This window comes from Toxotes jaculatrix, chromosome 11, assembly GCF_017976425.1.
Source record: "Toxotes jaculatrix isolate fToxJac2 chromosome 11, fToxJac2.pri, whole genome shotgun sequence".
Lineage (NCBI taxonomy): Eukaryota > Metazoa > Chordata > Actinopteri > Toxotidae > Toxotes > Toxotes jaculatrix.
Window position 1 is genome coordinate 16,343,790 of NC_054404.1, and position 20,680 is coordinate 16,364,469.

General features: G+C 40.9%; 2 protein-coding genes across 4 annotated transcripts; one reads left to right on the top strand and one right to left on the bottom strand.

The window, feature by feature from the left end:
* Positions 1-38: 38 nt before the first annotated feature.
* capn1a (calpain 1, (mu/I) large subunit a) lies at positions 39-10,938 on the bottom strand. Of its 3 annotated transcripts, XM_041050140.1 has the most exons (23): positions 10,817-10,936; positions 9,535-9,552; positions 8,400-8,646; positions 7,749-7,818; positions 7,513-7,631; positions 7,285-7,418; positions 6,989-7,157; positions 6,764-6,847; positions 6,585-6,670; positions 6,372-6,446; positions 5,641-5,801; positions 5,298-5,467; positions 5,174-5,185; positions 4,723-4,934; positions 4,595-4,634; positions 2,429-2,494; positions 2,140-2,197; positions 1,881-1,945; positions 1,678-1,746; positions 1,502-1,580; positions 1,300-1,413; positions 1,115-1,173; positions 39-1,033 (listed from the first exon to the last, which is right to left on the bottom strand). In XM_041050140.1, the coding sequence occupies exons 3-23, from the start codon at positions 8,643-8,645 to the stop codon at positions 1,007-1,009; spliced, it is 2,115 nt and encodes a 704-aa protein (XP_040906074.1). In that variant the 5' UTR covers position 8,646; positions 9,535-9,552; positions 10,817-10,936; the 3' UTR covers positions 39-1,006. The 3 variants fall into 3 exon arrangements, with proteins under 3 accessions (XP_040906074.1, XP_040906072.1, XP_040906073.1); XM_041050138.1 differs by having other exon boundaries at positions 6,764-7,157; XM_041050139.1 differs by lacking the exon at positions 9,535-9,552 and having other exon boundaries at positions 6,764-7,157; positions 10,817-10,938.
* Positions 10,939-13,764: 2,826 nt separating this feature from the next.
* LOC121189258 (calpain-2 catalytic subunit-like) lies at positions 13,765-20,296 on the top strand. The gene is made up of 21 exons (XM_041049201.1): positions 13,765-14,105; positions 14,814-14,883; positions 15,088-15,206; positions 15,596-15,729; positions 15,836-16,004; positions 16,114-16,197; positions 16,281-16,366; positions 16,465-16,539; positions 16,717-16,877; positions 16,975-17,144; positions 17,251-17,262; positions 17,431-17,642; positions 17,858-17,894; positions 18,126-18,191; positions 18,282-18,339; positions 18,431-18,495; positions 18,659-18,727; positions 18,826-18,904; positions 19,550-19,666; positions 19,780-19,838; positions 19,924-20,296. Exons 1-21 carry the CDS (start codon positions 13,869-13,871, stop codon positions 19,945-19,947), a joined length of 2,103 nt encoding a protein of 700 aa, XP_040905135.1. The 5' UTR covers positions 13,765-13,868; the 3' UTR covers positions 19,948-20,296.
* The last annotated feature ends 384 nt before the right edge of the window (positions 20,297-20,680 follow it).

A 20,680-nucleotide genomic window follows, 5' to 3' on the forward strand; every position in this document is an offset into this window, starting at 1 on the left:
TTGTCATGAACACAACGAATAAACTGAGAAGGCATAGACCATGAGGGAAATATTTACTGAAGGCACAACATACATTCACAACACAAAACACATGACTGGCACATTTTAAATAGCGTTTTATAACATCATGGTGTCATGTATAAGGCATTCAGTATTGTGTGATCCCTGCATATGTCACTTTAGTGAACTGATACAGTATTTCTCACTAATGTGAGGTAAATTCAGCAACAGCTTCCTTAAACTAAAATCCTAGTGCAAAATGAAAAACAATCAAGATCAGCCGTGTGACGAAGAAGAAGAAAAAGACTGGTGTAATATATACACAGGTTAAACTTCGGTATCGAATGCCAAAAAAAAAAAAACTTCACAGACACCAGATTAAGTCTGTACTGCCACCCATAGGTGCAAAAATGAAACAACACTGAGGTGATGATTTCCTGTTTAAAAACATATTTCAGTGTTAAAATCAGAGATAAATGGAAATGTGAGTGCAGAATGATGAAGAGAAACTATAAGACACTGCCTTTTATAGCAGTACAGTAACAGACCTAACACCTCAAAAATTCTATTTTTATCCTCCTTTTGTGAGATGCCAGTAGAAGGTAAAAAGAAGAGTTAGTAAATCAGTGTATATTTATACGGACAACAAAACTAAAATGTGGAAATATAAAATCACCTGTTACAATGCACATTACAGCTAATGATTTTTTGTCATGCACAGATGCTCATGCTGTTTATACAGAGATGACAGATTAATGTGGCCATTAATGTGGCACAGTGACTGCTTCATACTTTAGGTTTGCATAGTTTCTAAAATTAATCTTGGTTGGACTTTGGTTTAGTGTTTTTTTGTTTTTTTTGCTATACAGCTCTTTTGCTAATTTAGGGGCTGAGGTGGGGTGTTTTAAAGGATCAGCAGGTCACTAAGGCTCAGGGGTCTTCATGGCTCCTGGTTCGTGGCAGTCTGTACCTTTACTTTTTACCCTCCTCCAGTAAAGACTCCTCTTCAACCGCACATTGTCATGTAAAGCCACTAACAATGTGAGAAATAAAGTTAGACCAACTGGAAAGTGTGACACATTGTATTGAGGTTTTCTTTTTAAACAAAGCTCACCTCTGTGAGATTCAGCTCAGCCTCTCCTGATCCCTCCTTGTCGAACTGCTGGAAAGACCCTGTTAAAAAATTTGGAGTTTTAATAATATGTCAATTATGCTATAATTCCCACTATATCAGTACTTAATATGGTGCAAATATCCGGTGTTTACATTTCTAATAACATCTACAGCGATATTACTCACTGAACATGGCTTCAAGCTTGACCAAGCAGCAGATGAAGTTGTCAAAGTCAATCATCTCATTCTCTGCATATCGGGCTACCAGAATCTGGTGCAGTCTGTTATTCAGTTTAAAACCTACAAAGAAAAGTAAAAGAAAGGGCTGCTCAACTGTGAGAGCGTGTACTGCATCTGAACATGGAAACAATACTCAAGAACATTATACCTGCCGCCTCCACAGCAAGACGCATCTCATACGAGCTCATGGCCCCTGACTTGTCAAGGTCAAACTGTCTAAAAATGACCTGGAAGACGGTGAAAGAAATGTAAATAGAAATGAGAGAGAGAGTCGAAATGTGTATAACGTTCCTTTGGTACTGTAAGTATTTAACTCATTCTTACCAGCCACTTCCGGATCTTGTTCCAGAGGATCTGAAACTCCACCAGCCCTAAACGGGCACTGCCATCTTTCTGGTAAACATGTTGTCAAGGGGTAAAACTACATGGAGACAATCTCTAGCGTGCATGTTTTTTTTGTTGTTTCTATTAAATCAGTTTAATACAAATGTTTTGATCAATTCAGGGCTGATAACTAAAGAGGATACATCCATCAGGTTAACCATGGTCCTACATGATTCCATACTGAAGCCATCAGTCTTCAGGTCTTTGTCTGAAATAGTGAAAACAGTCACCTGAAACAGTCTGATCTACACTGACTCAGGTACACAGAGGCCTGTAAGAAAGCCAGTCAGGGAGATTAACGATGTGCACTCCACAGTGGAATCTAATAGAGTAACGGCAGATGTATTACTAATATGTAAACTTTCCATCATCTACGAATTGTTAACTAAAAATAAAACTCACGCCGGGAGACGACTCTGTTTAGAATGGTCCTGAGCTCGCGAATGGAAATCTCCATATCCTGGAAAGCACAGTGGACAAGAAAGGAGAATTTGCAGCTTTATCAGCTGTATTTTGTTCCATAGCGATGGTGATATGGTTTTGAATCTTTTACACTTAAGATATTATCTAAAACACCAAAAAAAAACACAATATTACCACTATTATCACTACCATATTACTATACAAAAATTACTTAAGAAGTAACAAATGAAAAGATTCAAAATAGTAATAGTTGTTTTTCAGAACCTACCTCTCCTGCTAATTGGGCAAACATGGACTTAAAGGAGTCATCAATATCATCTTCAGTTATTTCTTCCTGTAGGAAACCAAAAAAGCACTGATTTATAATCAGGATCCTAGTTATTTTATGATATTCACTTGCTACAGGAAGGACACAAATGGAACTACCACCAGGAACACCCCCGAACCAGACAACCTCAACAGTTTTTATGCCAGATTTGATTTGCACAATAAAGACATCCCCTTCAAGGTCCCCCCCAACCCAGAGGAGACTCCACTCCAGGTGTCACACACACAGGTTCTCAGGGCTCTGAGGCAGGTGAACCCCCGCAAGGCGGTAGGACCGGACTGTGTGGCGCCAAGGGTACTGAAGGAATGTGCAGTACAGCTGGCAGAGGTATACACGGACATCTTCAACACCTCTCTCTCACAGCAAACAGTCCCTCGCATATTCAAATCCTCCATCATAGTCCCAGTCCCCAAAAAAGCACACACAACCACAATGAACGACTTCAGACCTGTGGCTCTCACTTCTGTTGCCATGAAGTGTTTAGAGAAGCTGGTCCTGAAGCACGTCAACTCTGCCGTTCCAGTGTCTGTAGACCCCTTCCAGTTTGCCTACTGCCCGAATAGATCAGCAGACGACGCAGTGGCCCTCACGCTGCACTACATCCTCCAACACCTGGATGGTCCCAACACCTACGCCCGGCTCCTGTTCCTGGACTACAGCTCAGCCTTCAACACCATCAGGCCGATGAAGCTCACTGAAAAGCTGGCTGACCTCGGAATACCAACACCCACCCGCAACTGGATTCTGGACTTTCTCACAGACAGACCACAGGTTGTGAGGATGGGGAGGAAGGTCTCTGCTGAGCTTACAGTGAGCACAGGAACCCCACAGGGCTGCTGCCTCAGTCCTAAGCTCTTCACACTGTACACACATGACTGCACAACCACACAGAACAACACAGCCGTTATAAAATATGCTGACGACACGACCGTCCTCGGCCTCATCAGAGGGGGAGATGAGTCAGCATACAGGGACCTGGTGCACAAGATCACGGTCTACGGTGAGGATAATGATCTTGTGCTCAACCTCGAAAAAACAAAAGAACTCATTCTGGACTTTAGGAGACGGGCGTCCCCTCTGCAGCCACTCACCATCAAAGGGACTATGGTGGAGCGAACCGACAGCCACAAGTTCCTTGGCCTGCTCATCTCTGAGAATCTCAGCTGGGCCAAAAACTCCACATTGGTAGTGAGAAAAGCCCAGCAGAGACTGCACTTCATCAGAGTGCTGAGGAAGGCGGGACTTGGACGCCAGCCGCTCATCCAAGCCTACAGAGGACTCGTTGAAAGCATCCTCACCAGTGCCATCACAGTATGGTACGGTAACACCACGCTGGCTGAGAGGAAGTCGCTTCAACGAGTCATAAAAGCTGCAGAAAGGGTCACTGGATGCAGCCTTCCAACCATGGACTCCATCTACACCGAGCGCTGCAGACGCAAAGCACAGAGCATCTTGAAAGACAAACACCATCCAGCTCGTGCTTTGTTTCAATGGGTGGACTCAGGCTACAACCTGAGGCATCGCAGGCCGGTGAGCATCAGTGCCCACAGAGCCCGCCTCCACAACAGCTTCTTCCCAGCCACTGTCAGAACAGTGGCACAGGACATTAAGGAGGGAAGAAGCTACTACATAGCATAACCCTGACAACGTGCAAAAAACCATGTCAAAAAACAATCTGGTATTACTATGTGCAATATGTCTTTATATTCACCATGTGAAACAATTCAAAAATATTCTAAAAAAATTGCAATATCACCATGTGCAATATGCCTGTTAAGATCACCATGTGAAACATCACATACAGGAAGTGACAGTGTGCCTATATTAGGCACCTAATATTCTTAATTTTCTTAAGAATCTTCCAGTATTCTAAGTGCACTATCTTGCTCCTCTTTTGTATTATTTATTTCTTGGTTGTTTTATTTTATTTCTTATTTTACTGTATTATTTAAACCTTAAGCTTGACTCTGGGGAGGGATGCACAAGAATTCCTATGCACATGTACTGCAGTGTATCTGTGCAAATGGCAAATAAAACTCTATTCTATTCTATTCTATTGTAGATTCTTATTTCCTTCGGTGTTAGTCATGTGTCACTTATACGTACATCATCTCCTAAATCAGCAGAGATTTCATCATCCAGCTCTCTGCAATGGATAAAAAAAAATAGTATGATTTCATTTCATATTACAAATACATAGAGTGACATTAACATCACATGGAAACGACACATACTCTGTTTCTGATTGCTTCTCAGTGAAGACTCTGAGGACAAAGTCAGCCTCTTTACCGGGCTCAAAGGTGGAGGGGACAATGAGGTATTCTCCAGGGGGCAGACGCAGCCGTGTGCTCACCTCTCTCAGGTTAATGAAGGTCTCTGAGCGTGCGCACGATGAGTGGCTCAAAAAGAAATTTTTCTTTAAGTGCACGTTCTGGCAGCCTCTGTACTAAGGGGAAATAATACATCGGTTGAGATGCGTATGCAAGCTTCTTCTTATAAGTAATATACTGTTATATTACCGAGTTTATTTTCAAGCATAATATATGATCAGCAATATTGTAAAATACACAATTTGTAGTAAAAGGGTAAAGACATGCTAAATCACCAGTACGCTGGTATAAGTCAAGATTATAATAAATATTCTTTGTTAAATGAACAGTGGTAGTATTTAATGCCTCGGCCTACCTCTTCTGGGATCTGCAAAAAAAAAAAAAAGATAAAGGAAAGAATTATATGCTGAGGCAAAATTCTAAATAGTAGTGTAGAAAACAGGTGAATAAACCATGAGAAGGGTCACGGCTGTTCTCACCTCATAGAGAGCAAAGCCAATGGTGTGCATGTCCTGACCATGGTGCCGATATCTGCGGCGGTCCTTCTGCATGAGAGCTACTAAAAAACTGCACGCCACCTCATCGTCCTCTGGGTCATCATCCTCCTCCAGCAACGTGATCTTATACTGAGGGTTGATCCAGAACGTGTCTGCACAGAAGTAGCATTTGTGTTAGCCTGATTCATGGTCATAGTAACCTGTTTGTTTTACTGTTTGCAAGAAATGTCATCACTTCAAAACATTATCTGTATTATTATCTATGTCTGTGTGTACACTTATGCACAAAAGGCATTCATCCTGTGAGCATACTGTTGGGACTCACTGGGATGGTTCCTGCAGCCTCCAGCTGTGCTGCCTCTCCTCCATGTGCCATAGAACTTTATGGTGTTCCAGTGGCTCAGATTCTCCTCACTCAGAACATCAGGAGTCAAGTTACAGATCTCTAGCCGAGAAAACTGCCTCGTGAAATCACTGAAGGACATCCTGGAAGATTAAAATTAGTTATGAGTGAAAAAAAAAGTGTGCTGCTTTAGGTAAATGTTTCAACACTGCGTTCATTCGATTCTGATTAAAAGTCAGATGAGGAGACTGGGAGTTTAGCACAAAGGCTGGAAATAGGGGACAGAGCCAGCAACACATTATATCTTGTTTGCTTAATTCATACAAAAACAATGGGTAAAAACAACAAGCTGTGGTTTTAAAGTAATGACAAAACACAGGGAAGTCCTGGCTTCTGGCTAAGAAATAGTCGAACACATAACCCCACATACATGTTACGTTTTCCATGTGTTTGTACAGATTAAACAAACAAGATAACATGTTTAGTTAGTGAGTTTTGGATGTGCTGATGGCTGGATTTTGTTACCTTTGGACAGAGCCAGGCCACCTGTTTCACCCTGTTTCTAATCCTTGACCTAAGCTCAAGTAACTCCCAGAGTTGTATCAATCTTCTCATCTGACTCTTGTGAAAGAAGCAAATAAGCAATCTAACTATTCCTTAAAAACACAGACAGTGAATTAAATTAGTCCATTTCACATACTGGGACATCTTACCAAAACTCCCCATCTTCCATCTTAAGATGTAAGTCCTCTCGTTCAGATGGATCTATCTCATCCCATTCAGGGGAACTACACACATCAAAACAAAGACACAGGAATAAATACAGAGGATGAGATATAAAAATCATAAAGGAAGACATTAAGAAAAAGAAACTAGGAATGAAAAGTTTTAGTACACTGTGGACATGTATACTTTGGGGAACTCACTTGTCACTCCAGGCACCAGTCCACTCCACCTGGCCCCAAGGGTTACGTACTCGAATAAGGCGTTCCATCCTGCCGCGGAAATCAACCTACATAACACCCGAGCGATGGGAAACTTAGAACCATAAGTGTTATTCATAACGGTAACCTATTAAAGACAACAGATTTATACACAGACAGACCTCCTTCAGCCCAGTGACTGAGTAGGCGTGGCCCTTCACAAGCTTCTTGAATGTAACGGCCTCCATGTCGAAGGCACTGGTGATCTGTATTAATATAAAAACAGTATAACCGCACGAATTGTTCAGCACAAAAATAAATAGAAGTGCTTTTAATGTAATTGGGTTTCTCAAGATGGTGCATTGATCTGCATGTCTTGGTGGTTTGCCAGTGTGTCTAGCACTTACGTCGATAGAGCAGCCCAGCAGGGAGCCTCTCTCCAGGGCTTTGCCAATTATCCTGTACAGATCTCTGGGAGCCTTGCGGAGCTCGTACATCTCAGACACACCACCTGTGAAGTCCTCAAACCCTTCAGTGGTGCTTCCTCCGGACAGAGCCTCATAAGAGCCATTGAGTCTGACACCACATTGAAGAATACATATTTCATTTTGATTGTCATCAACAGCAACATGATTTACAGCTTCCTATTAGATATACTCATACTGAATAATTTAGCAACTGGGCGGGCTCTTTCAACTCTTACTTAGCGTAAGCCTTCTCCAGGAGTGCACTCCAGAATTCATTGCCCTCAGCTGAATGGACAAACATGAGCTCTCCATCTTTGACGGGCAGTCTGTCATCAATCACAACGTCCACCCATTCACCAAACTGCCAGAACTGCAACACAGAGCAATAATCAAGAGCTCCATCCATGTAAACCGCTTGCCTTGCTCTTGAAACAGAGAAGGGCAAAGACTAGAGGATGAAGTACCTGGAAGTGGAAGATTCCAGCATAGTCGTCTTGAAAGGACTGCCCATGTGGGACAACCCGGTGAAGAAGCTTCTCATTCAGTGTGAGAGAGGCGATGGCTGCCAAAAGCCAGCAGTCACCTGTGAGTAAGAACACAAATTTAGAATATATATAATATATATCCAATATATATATTTTTCCTACTCTTTTATTTCATGACATTTTTAACATTAATGACTTAACCAACAAAGACGCACCCAGCGCTCCCTGACAGATGTCTGTTCTGGTGGCACCACCGACAATGAACTGAGGGTCATCTGTCAGTTCCTATTGAGAAATTAAACGTCTGGATGAAGATCATTAAATCAATCAAATAACCTCAGTCCAGTCAAAACATTGTACTATCTACTTTAAGGCGACACATCTTTCAAACCACTGCTATTCTCACATCTATGCGTCAGCTTCCTGTGTTTTAATGAGGCACTGTAAACAAATGTCACAGCAGGGAGTGGTCAGGGAATGCCATGAAATGCCAACAGCTGCAGACAGTGGTCTGAGAAGTTCCTGTCCCCACTTGTCCAATTCTGTCTGAGTTTGCAGACAGGCAATAAGATAGTGTCATTGATATGTTTGTTTGCATGTGATGCTCCATAAAGTCATCAACAGCAACAAATTGCTGTTATGAAATATGACCAGAAGCATTCCACAGATTAATGAGTGAGGTATTTCCAGGTATTCCAAGTTTCAGGTCTGAAGTCTGTGTCTTAAAAACACAAATCTATCTGTAAATGTGTGTATAAAAAATATAATTGTTATTTTGTGTCCAGCCTAAGATATTAAATAAATTAAACAGTTTGATAGATTAGTGGTAGGTCTCAGGACAAATCTCTCCTGCTCAGTTTTCTCACCGTGGGTCTCATCCATACCACATCTCTAGTTTTGGAGGAATAGGGGGCGAGCTCCTTGAAGCCCAGGGAAGGAGGCTCAGCTGGGAAACAGGGGTCTTCAAACAGGCAGCCCGACTCCACACACTCTTGTTTCAGAGCCTCATAGTCCTGGTTGGCAAAGAACACAGCCTGCTCCTTGGAGCCCATGCCTTCTGCCCGGAGCCTGTTAGCGTATATCGTTGCAGATATCCCTCCAGCTGGATACATACTGGTGGAAGATAAAAATAATGGGGCTGGTGGGTGGGTATGCACAGTGCTATCTATAAATAGCAGAAAGCTAATCAGTGGCACACTCTTGTCTAAGAGTTACAGTAAGCCAATCATGTGTAGAAAAATAATGTTACACTAGTGATTAAGGTGGATTTTTTGTTCTCTTGATTGAATTAAGTCTGCCTTCAACTAATTAGTCTGGATTCTACAGTATGCTAGTAACCTGAAAGTACAAGGCAAATTATAACAAAAAGCCAAGGCCGGAGCCACTGAAGAAACTGACGTCAGGTCCTTTATATTCTATTTATTCATTTACTGAATGTGTAAGTTCAGCAGCCTGAGGGGATTTTACATTCTGCAATTAAAAACTTACACATTATTGGTATATTATAAGGTGAATCATTAATTTCTGACTCCATATGTTTAAATCTCACCACTTTTAGGCCAAAATAATAAAGGCCTAAAAGTGTGGCCTCCACAGTGTGGAAAAGACCTTCATGATGGATATAAAATGTAAAAAGTCCAATTGACTAATAAGATTTGGGGATATTATCTAGTGAGGGTTCATTGGTGGGACTCATGACCTCAGTATTCCCAAAGTCCTGGCCTTGGCCCTGCAAAAGGCAAATCCTGAAAACATCAATGATTCAGGCCTCTTCCTACCAATAATGGTGAGTGGTGGCATGTAAAAATCTAAGTAAAGGTGCAGGTATGGAAACTTTAGTTAGAAAACTGGCAAAGCGCCACAAAGAAATAATACAGAAAGCATGTACAGAAGAGAAGTGATTACTGAGAAATGTGAGACAAGAGCAGCACGCACCCCCCACCCCCCAACTTAAACACAGCAAACCCAGAAATAACAAAAAACAAGTTAGAAATATGATACCTTGGCTGTATAGGTAGGCTGAGAGGGAGAATGAGAGAAAAAAAGAGAGAAAGGTCATTCATTGATGTTTTGGAACTGGTAAAGATAAAGTGGTTTCTTTCAAATAATCTGGACTGCCCCAAGTCGATGGAGCTTGTGAAGGCATGTCAGGAAAAGAAGGCCCTAATGGACATTGGTGTTTACAACTCAGTGGTGTCTTTTTCTTTTCCCTGAATGCACTTGCTTTTCTATGCAAGAGAGGTTCACAACCATCAAGCCAAGTCTCCAGAGAGGACATAATAGCTCAGAGAGGAGATCAGGACTTAAAAAGAACCAAATATGTCAAGAAGCTGGCTGTTAGATTTGAAGTTGCCACTTGGCTATCCTTGTCCGAATCAGTGCTGGAAAAACTGGGGCATGGGATGATCTTTTATGTCGCTCTGCTCCACTCGAAAGGAATCCTAATGAGCTGAATTCAGTAAACAGTCCAGGCATTCACAGCAAAAAGGGAAAAAACTTGGATGAAGCTACTGTGCTGTGGGACCGAGAGATACATGACGACAAATGACAGAGTTAGAAAAAAATATATATATATATGAAATATGTTGCTGTCCAAAACAAGCTGTGCTTTAGAGAAACAATTCAGCAAGGACAGTGTTTATAGCCCCCCCTCCCGAGGCCCCACATGCCTGTAGGTTCTACAGAGAGAGACTATAGCTGGCTAAAGACCAAAAGAATATCTCTTTTTTCCCCCTCCCAATGAGCAGAGAAAAGCTGATCCCTGCAGTCCTGTGATGATATGTCATCCATAGGACTTCAACCTAAACAATACCCTAAACCAACCAACTAGTTTGACCCTCTCAGTCAAACTACTGCACAGGGTCCCCCCTAAAAAGACAGAATAATGGTGCGCGCACGTTGGCTGAATTCACAGGCCTGTTACTATCAAAAAGTCGCACTATGTATGTCAGCCACGTAATACAGGCTCAGACTGTTTACAGCACCTGTTCAGAAGTAAAGAAGTAGGCCTGTGTTTTTTATGAGCACTGGCCTGCTCCAAAGATCTCTGACAACAATACAACACTCAGTCAGCACTGGATGTCTGTGTATATATGTATAAAATCTGTTTAACCGCAATATGACAGCTGTAACTGTGTTAACTATAATTAGCGCTGCAGCATGCAGTGTATTAAAATCAAAGACAGCGCACTGGAGGCCTACACTACAATAAAACCACGAGGCACCGTTAACCTTAAGCCGGTTTGATTGAATTAAAATAAATAAATAAGACGACTGCACTCACCACCGCTTTAAAAGCAACTTTCAAGTCCTTCAAAATGAGTCGGATGGTGATAATCGAGTAAATCAAGAGCGGTGGGCAGTGGTTTGGTAGCCAGGAGCGCAGGTCCAGCCCTCTCTGCTGCACACACACACACACACACACACACACACACACACACACACACACTCACTCACACACTGCAGACAACGCCAGCCCCTAATGGAGGAGGGGCCTCTGCTCACGCCCAGCACCACACACTGCCGCTAGAGGTACTGGGGATAATGGGGATAATAAAATACAATGAAATACATTCTATTTAGACCAAAACGAGAAATCACGAGAAATAAAAATAAAAATAAACAAATAAGCTTAAAAACTGAAAAGCTTATCTAGCTATATATTGTTGTAACTACATCTTTTATGTTATGTCATGCTTTTTATACAATACATATACTGGATATACTGGACAGCATATCATTTACAGCCGATTTATACTAAATATGTTTTGGTCAAAGAAAGAAAGAAAGAAAGAAAGAAAGAAAGAAAGAAAGAAAGAAAGAAAGAAAAAGAAAGATTCAATTAGAAAAGGTCCAATTAAATTCAAAGAAGTGACAGAAAGCTTCCTAATAATGTTTTATATAGAGTGGAGTGTAGAGTGAGACTTTAGCTAATAGAGTAGAGCTTGTGTGAAACAGGTTTACCAAAAATTGAATACCTGGAAAATTAAAACAAATCATTTTAGCTCTATGTGCATGTTAAGTAAAAATGCATCTAATAAACACACCTTCACTGAAAGAGAAACAACTGCAAACAGCAAAATAATGAATATATACAAACTACTTTTGTGTTCAGTGCACATTAGTTGGTTAGAAACCACAAAGTTTACAGATCAATATGTAACACAATCACTATCAAAGTTAATATTTGCTCATGTGTAAGTGCTCATGTTACCTGGGGGAAATTCGGCTCTCATCTGTGTCAATCTTCTTGATAAACCCTGCAAACTGAAACAGTTGTGAGTCACCTGAGAGATAAAGTGCAGTAAATCTATAAAACTGCAAAGGTTAAAGGTCTTCAGCCACCACATCTATCAGGCTGAAAGCCAAGAGACCGAGCTAGCAACAGATGATATTGTCTTATATTAGGTTATAATGCAGCCAAGGCTCTGTGTATCCATGAATGTATGTATATTTGTCAGTGACAGAAAATTAAATTCATGGATTATTATAAGACCAGGAGATTTGTTAGACTAACGTGGCATGTTCTTAACATATGATGTGATGTCTATTAGATGTTTGGTAAAAACAACAGTACATGTATAATTAATCATGCATCGTGCAACCACGCAAGTCCAACAATAATGTATTCCATCAGTACTGACATTACATTATAGCCTCAGTGAAGCAGTTGCTGCTATAAGAAGAGACATAATTCATGATAGCACTGTTAAAAGCCCTTGTGATGGCTTATATGATATTACAACCCATCATACAATATGTTTTCATCAAAGTATTACTGGTGTTTTTAATGCTGATCTGTTGCTGATAAGTGATTGTAGCTCTTGTCCAATATGTCAACAAACTACTTCATGAAGATCAACAACCAAGAAAATCAACTTGAAGAGGAGTTTTCTTTCTAGGTGATCTACGTTATAGACAAAAGTTAGTTGTGCTTGTTTTTAAATTAAACAATTTGTGTCCTTTTTGTGTCTTATGCACACATACATCATCACTTACAGAGGTTACTACCACGTTAACCTAGCGCCACACAGAGAGGTCTGTGATCACAGTTCACAGAAGTGTGCTTACTGTGAAAACCCCAGTGTTCCGAGTAAACCTGAAAAGCACAAACAATACTGTGCACACACATCAGTCAGTGGTGTATGACCTGCCCTTCTTCCTATGAGCTTCCCTCAGCGAGCTTTGGATGCACTGTGGATAACCTCACTTAGGTTTTATCTGACATGACCTTGTGTCCACTGGGTGTGGAAGGCTGGCAATGAAAGATATACTTCAGAAGAAAGTCAGCTCTTTAAAGAAGAAAAGTTTCTGACAATCTACTGTCAGCTAGAGATTTCTTTATGATGGTTATGATGACTGCTTCTTTACTTTCAGTGCAAACACGTGTACTATACCTATGAGTATATATATGTGACAGCTATAGTAACTGTCTTTTTTGTTTTTAGTGTGTAACTCCATTCTGAGGTAACTTAAACAAGGGTGGATTCAGTACCATGCACTACCTTTTATGCGTATCCTTATTTACATATGCAGTGTATGAGGTACGCGTAGCTTCTGAGTTTACCATCTGATCAAAGCGAATTTGAGAAGTGTTTAACTAAGGATTAGGTTTTTGCTTTACTTAGCATTGAGGAGCATTGGAGCATAATGTATATTCTCCAAAGCTGATTTGCATCCTCCTGGCTGAGTGTTGCAATGTCAGATACCACTCTTAGTCTTGCTCAGTTTAACAGTTGCTTCATTACATGGATTTAAGCTTCCCTTTCTCAACTCTCAGCAGCATGTACTGAATGTAATCCCTTCTAATAACGTGGAGAAAAAACAGCTTTACTCTTTTCTTGTACTCTTGTTAGGACATTTTTGTAATAGATTGTTAGAGGATGCCTAATGCTTAAATTTCATATAAACATAAATGAAGAAAATAGTTTGTTTCCTTTGCTTGTAAAGTGGAAGACAATAAATGCAGTGCATTGCCCACCACTAATACGCACACCCAAAATGAAAATGAGGCAATGACAGTGGTACTTCATATTGCCTTTAGGTGTGTCCCTGATTGTATTTAAGCTGTGGCCACAGCCATCTCATTGCTGATTTGCTTAGGGTTGCTGCTGTCTGCTCTGTTTGTCTCACCTGTCCACTCGAGGCCCCTCCCTGTCTGTGATCCCACCCAGTCTTCCCATCACCTATAGCAGCTATAAAAGAAGTTGGTATAAAGACACGTCTGGATTGTGTACAGCTGGAGGAAGATCAGCTCACAAATCAACTCAGCTCAGCTCAAAAAAATCAGTCCCACCATCAAGGGAGTCTATCTACTATACGACTAAGAGGTGAGGATGACATCCACGGCAGATCGACTGGCCCATCAGCAGGAGAGGGAACAGGGTATTGGCACCAACGAGCAGGCAGTGAAGTTCTCTCAGCAGGATTATGAAACATTGCGGCAGCAGTGTCTGGAGAGTGGACGTCTGTTCGAAGACAACTGCTTTCCAGCTGACAGAAAATCCCTGGGCTACAATGAACTGGGACCATACTCATCCAAGACCAGGGGGGTGGTTTGGAAGAGGCCAACGGTAGGAAGCCACTAAAAATACACATACAGCAATGAAAACAAATAAGGAACACAGTTTGTACTGTAATATTATACTGTGGTTGGTGAACTTGACAGTGACTTGTCAAGGAGTATTAAGTGTGTTTTTACTCAGCCGCAGTTGTTTAATCTTGTCAAAGCAAGAATTGTGGAAGAGGAAGTGAAGCATTTAAAAAGAGTAGCTGTAACTGGTGAGGTTGAACTTCTTCCCCAAATATTGTGCTATCAGGTAAAAGTGCTAAATACTCCATTCAACACTGGAACAATAAAACTGATTATAGAAGCAAACTAGTTTTTTCTTCTGAGCTCATTTGCATGATCTGTGTGGGCCACAGCTGTGTGTGGATGATCCAAAGCTGATTTGGATATCAACACTCAAACACAGATGCAGAGTTTTGTCTGTTGAAAACAAAAGGATTATTTGGGGTTTCCTGATTTCTTGTTTTGGGAGAGAGATGACCCACGTGTGTTGGATCATAGCGATATTTTATTTGTAAGATTTGTTCGAGGGTGAATTTTTATTTTAGTCACCAAATCAAAATCATTTGATCACCTCCTCCCATTTCAGTGGTGTCATACTAGACAATCCATTTGCAATGATTTATCCAATCTACACCTACAGTATTTCATCCAAGAGTCTAATTACATTACCCATTATTAAAGTTTTGTCATTGTTTGGTTCTCCTTATAGGAGCTGTGTTCCAACCCAAAGTTCATAGATAATGGAGCCACAAGGACGGACATTTGCCAAGGAGCTCTGGGTAAGTGAGGGGGAAGATAATGGATGAATGATGGGGTATTGTGGTTTTTAGAAGACAACCACAAACATCCGTGGAATGAACCCTCCACCCATTAAGCTTGCAAAAGGTTTTGGTTTGTTGGTACATGCTGTTTACAGCACTGTTGCTCTGTGGTGGACAACACGTTGCCCAATCTTAGAGCATGTATCTACTCTTACTGTGCAGGTGACTGCTGGCTTCTGGCTGCAATAGCCTCTCTGACTCTAGACCACCAGATCCTGGCTCGTGTGGTTCCTCCTGGACAGAATTTCACTGAAGATTATGCTGGGATATTTCACTTCCAGGTCATACAAAGTCTTTTTTTCATCTTATCACCAACTCCGAGCTTCTAGAGGACTTTTTTCTTTCTTTTTGCATTTCTTTCATTGTCTTTTTGCCAAGTCAGACCATAGAATGATGACTTACCTTAATGAAAACATGCCCACTGGTGATCCGGAACTGCAATTGTTGAACTGTTTCATGACAAAAGCTTTGTGACAGAAGATAAAAAAAACAAAAACAGTACACACTGTTTACACACTGTTTATGTGTTTAAATCAAATTATTTTAAATCACTTACCCCATATCACTTGTGGTGTGATCACACAACTGCCTTAATGTAGGACTGTTGAACGAACTTGAAAGTTTGAGTTATTTGAGGTTAACTTTACTGCTGGGAATATTTTCTTCTCAGTTCTGGCAGTTTGGTGAATGGGTGGACGTAGTGGTCGATGACTGTTTGCCCACCAAGGATGGCAAACTGCTGTTTGTTCACTCAGCAGAGGGTTCTGAGTTTTGGAGTGCACTGCTGGAGAAGGCCTACGCTAAGTATGGATTGTTTCTGTTATATCCTTTGCTTCATCAAAACATTAATGCAGTTGGAATATACAATATACAGTTGGTGAATGTATTCACATGTCTCTGTGTCTGACAGGGTGAATGGCTGCTATGAGGCCCTGGCAGGTGGGAACACTATAGAGGGTTTTGAGGATTTCACAGGTGGAATCGCAGAAATATACACCTTAGATAAGGCTCCACCAGAGCTCTTCCAAATTATAAAGAAGGCCCTGAGCCTGGGTTCACTGATGGGCTGCTCTATTGATGTGAGTCTTATTTTCCTACTAATTTGCATCCCAATCTTCAATCAAACACGCCCATAATAATCTAGTACTGATGGCATCAGAATGAAATGTCTGTTCTTGGTACTTTCAGATAACCAGTGCCTATGAGACAGAGGCAGTTACGGCTCTCAAACTTGTTAAAGGACACGCATACTCAGTCACTGGTGCAGAGGAGGTACAATAACCGTTTTGTTTTTTGTTTTTCTTTTCATTACACTGCATGCAAATTACATTGCCAACTCATGCTTTCTCCTTCAGGTTCATTACCGAGGCCAACTGGTTCAGCTGGTCCGCATCAGGAACCCCTGGGGTCAGGTGGAGTGGACGGGGCCTTGGAGTGATGGGTTAAGTAATTGTTTTTTATATGCATAAATCATCAGCTACTTAATTCCAGGATTTTCCTTAATACATGTTTTTTGTTTCTTTTTTAATCAAAATTTAGGTCCAGGGAGTGGAACTACATCAGTGAAGATGAGAAATCAAACTTGAATCATGTGGCTGAAGATGGAGAGTTCTGGTAAATCTACTGTTTTTAACCTAATATTTTAGATATTTTGTTGATACTAGAATATGGATCAATAATCATAATCTCACCACAGTAACTATTAAGGCTCAGACTCAGGTCAGTGATATGAAGTTAAAATGTGACAAATAAAACTATTTTCTTTGATGAGAAACATGTTCCTGTTCTCAGGATGTCCTACTCAGACTTCATAAAACAGTTCTCCAAGCTGGAGATCTGCAACTTGACCCCAGACACACTCATGGGTAATAACGTGGGCCATTGGAACCACTACCAGTTTGAAGGGATGTGGAGGATCGGCTCCACTGCTGGCGGCTGCCGCAATAACCCAGGTAAGCGAGAAATTTGTATTATGTATGTGTGAGCAAGAAATTCTGTTACGCTTCCTCATATAAAGGATGAGACTTTTTTTTAAAAAATGTGTTCCAGCCACATTTACATCCAACCCTCAGTTTGTGGTGTGTCTGGATGATGTGGATGATGATCCTCTGGACGGGGAGGATGGATGCACATTTCTGGTGGGGCTGATGCAAAAGGACGGCCGACAGCAGAGGAGGCTTGATCGTGATCTTGAGACCATTGGCTTTGCCATCTATAAGGTGTCTCAGAACATTCTGATATTTCATATGAAATCAGTCCTCTCTATTTCACCTTCTTAATAACTGACTGATGTTTTATAAAATTTTGTCTGTTTCCTTTTAACAGGTCCCAGATGAGGTATGTGTTTGTACTGGTATACGCCAGTAATGATCCCTTTCTTAAAATTCTGATTTTAAATGCAAAACAGACATCCCAATTATCAAGAGGATCACTTGATTGTATTGTGAATTTCTGAGTTGGTGCCTGACATGCCATTAATAAAACTCTTCCCCTGTTAATCTTCAGTACAAAGGCAGCAGCAATATTCATCTAGGTCCAGATGTCCTGCTGCGACAGAGAGCTGTGGCCATGAGCAGCAGCTTCATCAACACACGTGAAGTGTGCAACCGCTTCAAACTTCCTCCAGGGGAATACGCCATAGTCCCCTCAACCTTCTACCCTCACAAGAATGGCAGCTTCATTCTCAGGGTGTTCTCAGAGAAACAGGCCGCAACCAGGTATCTGTGCTACAGTAATATGCAGACTGACTGGGTAATGTCTTCAGGGAAATGTTGACCTCAGAGCTTCAACATTAACTGCCATCTAGTGGACAAGACTCAGTGGCCAGATCCTTCTGTAGTCACACAGTAGTCTTAGACTGACAGTCATAACTACTTGTTGTTTCCTTGCACGCCAACAGAGAGTGCTCAAACTGTGCATTTCTATTTTTTAGTCGCCTGGAGGAAGAGATTGATGCTAAAATAGAGGAGGTAAGAAAATCCACAGAATGACAGGCTGCTCTTCCACATATGAAACATTTGACTGTTTGTTTTTTAGAAATGCTTTTTTCTTTCCACCATAGTACTGAATCTGAAGAAAATGGGTCATATTAAATTTAAATTAAACAGGCACAGATGTTTCTGAATGCCTAAAGTCTGAAAAGCCAGTAATTATATTCATCAATAGTGACTTAGAGACTTATAGGTGTCTTTCTCTCGCAGGAGGAGATTTCTGAGAGCGATGTGGATCCTCATTTCAAGCGTCTCTTCAAGCAGATTGCTGGCAGTGTAAGTAGAGGGACATGAGAACAGACAGTAAACAAAATGCATAAACAGCTCTAAACCTGGCTTTCAAATTAAAATTCATTTTTCAAACAGGACATGGAGGTATCTGTCTTTGAACTGGTTGAAATACTGAACAATGTTGTCTCCCACCGTAAGTACTGTCAAATGTTTGATTAAGTATAGACACTTTATTTCATTGACTTAAGACTTGAGTCTCACAATGTTTTGTTACTTTCTTGCAGGGTCTGATATCAAGACAGACGGATTCAGCCTTGAGACAGGTCGACTGATTGTCAGTCTGATGGATGTATCCTCTTTAAAAATGCGTAAAATTAAAGATACACCAACTTTTTTACAGTGCAAAATATCGCCTTGACTGGAGTCTTCAAGTTAAAATACATAAATGACTAATACATGAATATTCAAAGCTTTTATGTAGCGAGCTTTTTACAAACCTTAACATCCTCCAGACAGATGAAAGTGCCAGGTTGGGACTGATGGAATTCCATAAGCTGTGGAGCAAAATCGAGAAATACCTGGTAAGTTGTGATTCATGTGGTCTTAAATAAATGACGGTCATGTTGGAAAACCTGGATGTATCTGTTAACGCAACTCACTGGGTGCCTGGGTCATATAGGAGATCTTCAAGACTCATGACACAGACAACTCTGGCACCATGAGCTCCCACGAGATGAGAGGCGCTGCCACTAAAGCAGGTAACAAAATGAGAAATCTCATACACTAAAATCCAACAAATGGCTGTAAATAGTGTCCCACTGGTCATTTACACAGTTTAAAAGACAAATTATTTTTTATTATTACCTTACAGCTTCTGATATAGATCACAGCAAAACTATCATCCTCTCCTGCATTTGACCTTTCACAAAATGTAACAGTTGTATGGCTTGAGATTCGGGGATAGTATTTACTTCAGACCCTACTTATCTTTGAACAGACAAAACTAGTTGGCCTACCTGTTCACCACGTTCCGAGACACACACAGCATAAAGAACAGACATGCCTAAGACTTGCTTATGCAATACCTGACCACTAAGCAGGAACTAATAACAACATATTGGCATAGCTGATGGTGTGTTTGCATGTGTAACATGTGAAGCCAGTTACTGACAGACTAGATGAGCCAGTTCGAGGACTCCCTCCCTGCACATGGATGTCTTTCATGTACACTTTGCCACAGGAACAAAACAAGCACGGGCGAGGCTGTGTAACATAACTCCTCCATTGTCACCCTGCTAATATCTGACCCCTTTCCCCAGGATCAGAAATGATCCACATCAACAAAACTGATCCTACAAACTAACAGGAAACGATGATAACTGACAGATGTTTTTCTTCCACAGGTTTCCACATCAACAGCGCTGTGCTACAGGCCATCGTCAGTCGCTACGCTGATGCTCAGTATGCCATAGACTTTGACAGTTTTGTGAGCTGCCTCATTAAACTGGAAATGCTCTTCAGTAAGTGTCAGCAAACACCACATTACCACTTCAGTAAACTGTATCTCATACTGATCTGCACCAGAGAGTTGTGGCATGTTTTTCAGTATTTTTTTTCTCTATCCCTCAACCAGAAATGTTCAAGGCTCTGGAAAGAGATGACTCAGGGAAGATCGAGCTGAACCTGCAACAGGTGTGTGAGAGGATAACAAAAGCTGCTGGTTTGTCTGCACTCCTAGGTTAGACCGCTTATTGTATATTTTGGTTCTCTTTTACAGTGGCTGTGCCTGGCGATCTACTAGCTCTGGAGACAATACAAGCAAGGATCCCTTTGTGATATCAGCTGGATGAAATTCAATCAGTTAACAGTTTCATTACAGCTCACATTTAGTTTTAGAAAATAAGTAAACCAAATGAGAGAGGCATTTCTCATACACTCTATAAGTACCAAATGCTTAAAATGGCTGAACTTTGTGAGCAAACTTAAATGATATTTGCTGAACTTGTTTTTGGAGAAAGGCTGTGTTGTATAACTCATATGTATTATCTCATTTTTTAAATCTACTTTTTTCTGTCACTTTTTTTTTTTTTCTTTTCCTTGGGGGGTTTGCTTTTTTAGCTGTCGCAAAACTTGTGTCAAATGATAGAAAATAAAAAAACTAACAAACTATCGCCTCTGAATTATTCCTATTTAAAAACATCAGAGATCCCACAAATTGATTAAATGTGAAAGTGACAAAGTGATAATAATGTGAAATGAGATAATCACATAGTGTATGCCTCACTTTTTTCAGTTTGTAATTATCAATGTAATAGTAAGGGTGGTGCTTAGCAAGGCCAAATGAGGCAGAAATACTGCTGAGATTTTAATCCACTGATCACATTTTTTATGGACCAGCACAAGTTTCAGCTGCAGACAATGTGAGCCAATCATGGGCCATAATTCAAAGCCAGATGAACAAGGGGCTGGATCAAACAGGTGAGCCAAAAGCCACAAGGTGAGGGTGTGGAGACGGTTGAGCTACACATATGACA

Excerpts from the sequence above, each read along its gene's own strand:
- capn1a (XM_041050139.1), bottom strand. The coding sequence starts at position 8,645 with ATGTATCCAGCTGGAGGGATATCTGCAACGATATACGCTAACAGGCTC. Across the intron at positions 6,447-6,584 it reads ACTGGTGCCTGGAGTGACAA|TTCCCCTGAATGGGATGAGA; the intron begins GTGAGTTCCCCA and ends TGATGTGTGTAG. Across the intron at positions 2,198-2,428 it reads TTGCCCAATTAGCAGGAGAG|GATATGGAGATTTCCATTCG; the intron begins GTAGGTTCTGAA and ends TGTGCTTTCCAG.
- LOC121189258 (XM_041049201.1), top strand. The coding sequence starts at position 13,869 with ATGACATCCACGGCAGATCGACTGGCCCATCAGCAGGAGAGGGAACAG. Across the intron at positions 15,207-15,595 it reads CTGGGATATTTCACTTCCAG|TTCTGGCAGTTTGGTGAATG; the intron begins GTCATACAAAGT and ends TTTTCTTCTCAG. Across the intron at positions 16,005-16,113 it reads TGATGGGCTGCTCTATTGAT|ATAACCAGTGCCTATGAGAC; the intron begins GTGAGTCTTATT and ends TGGTACTTTCAG.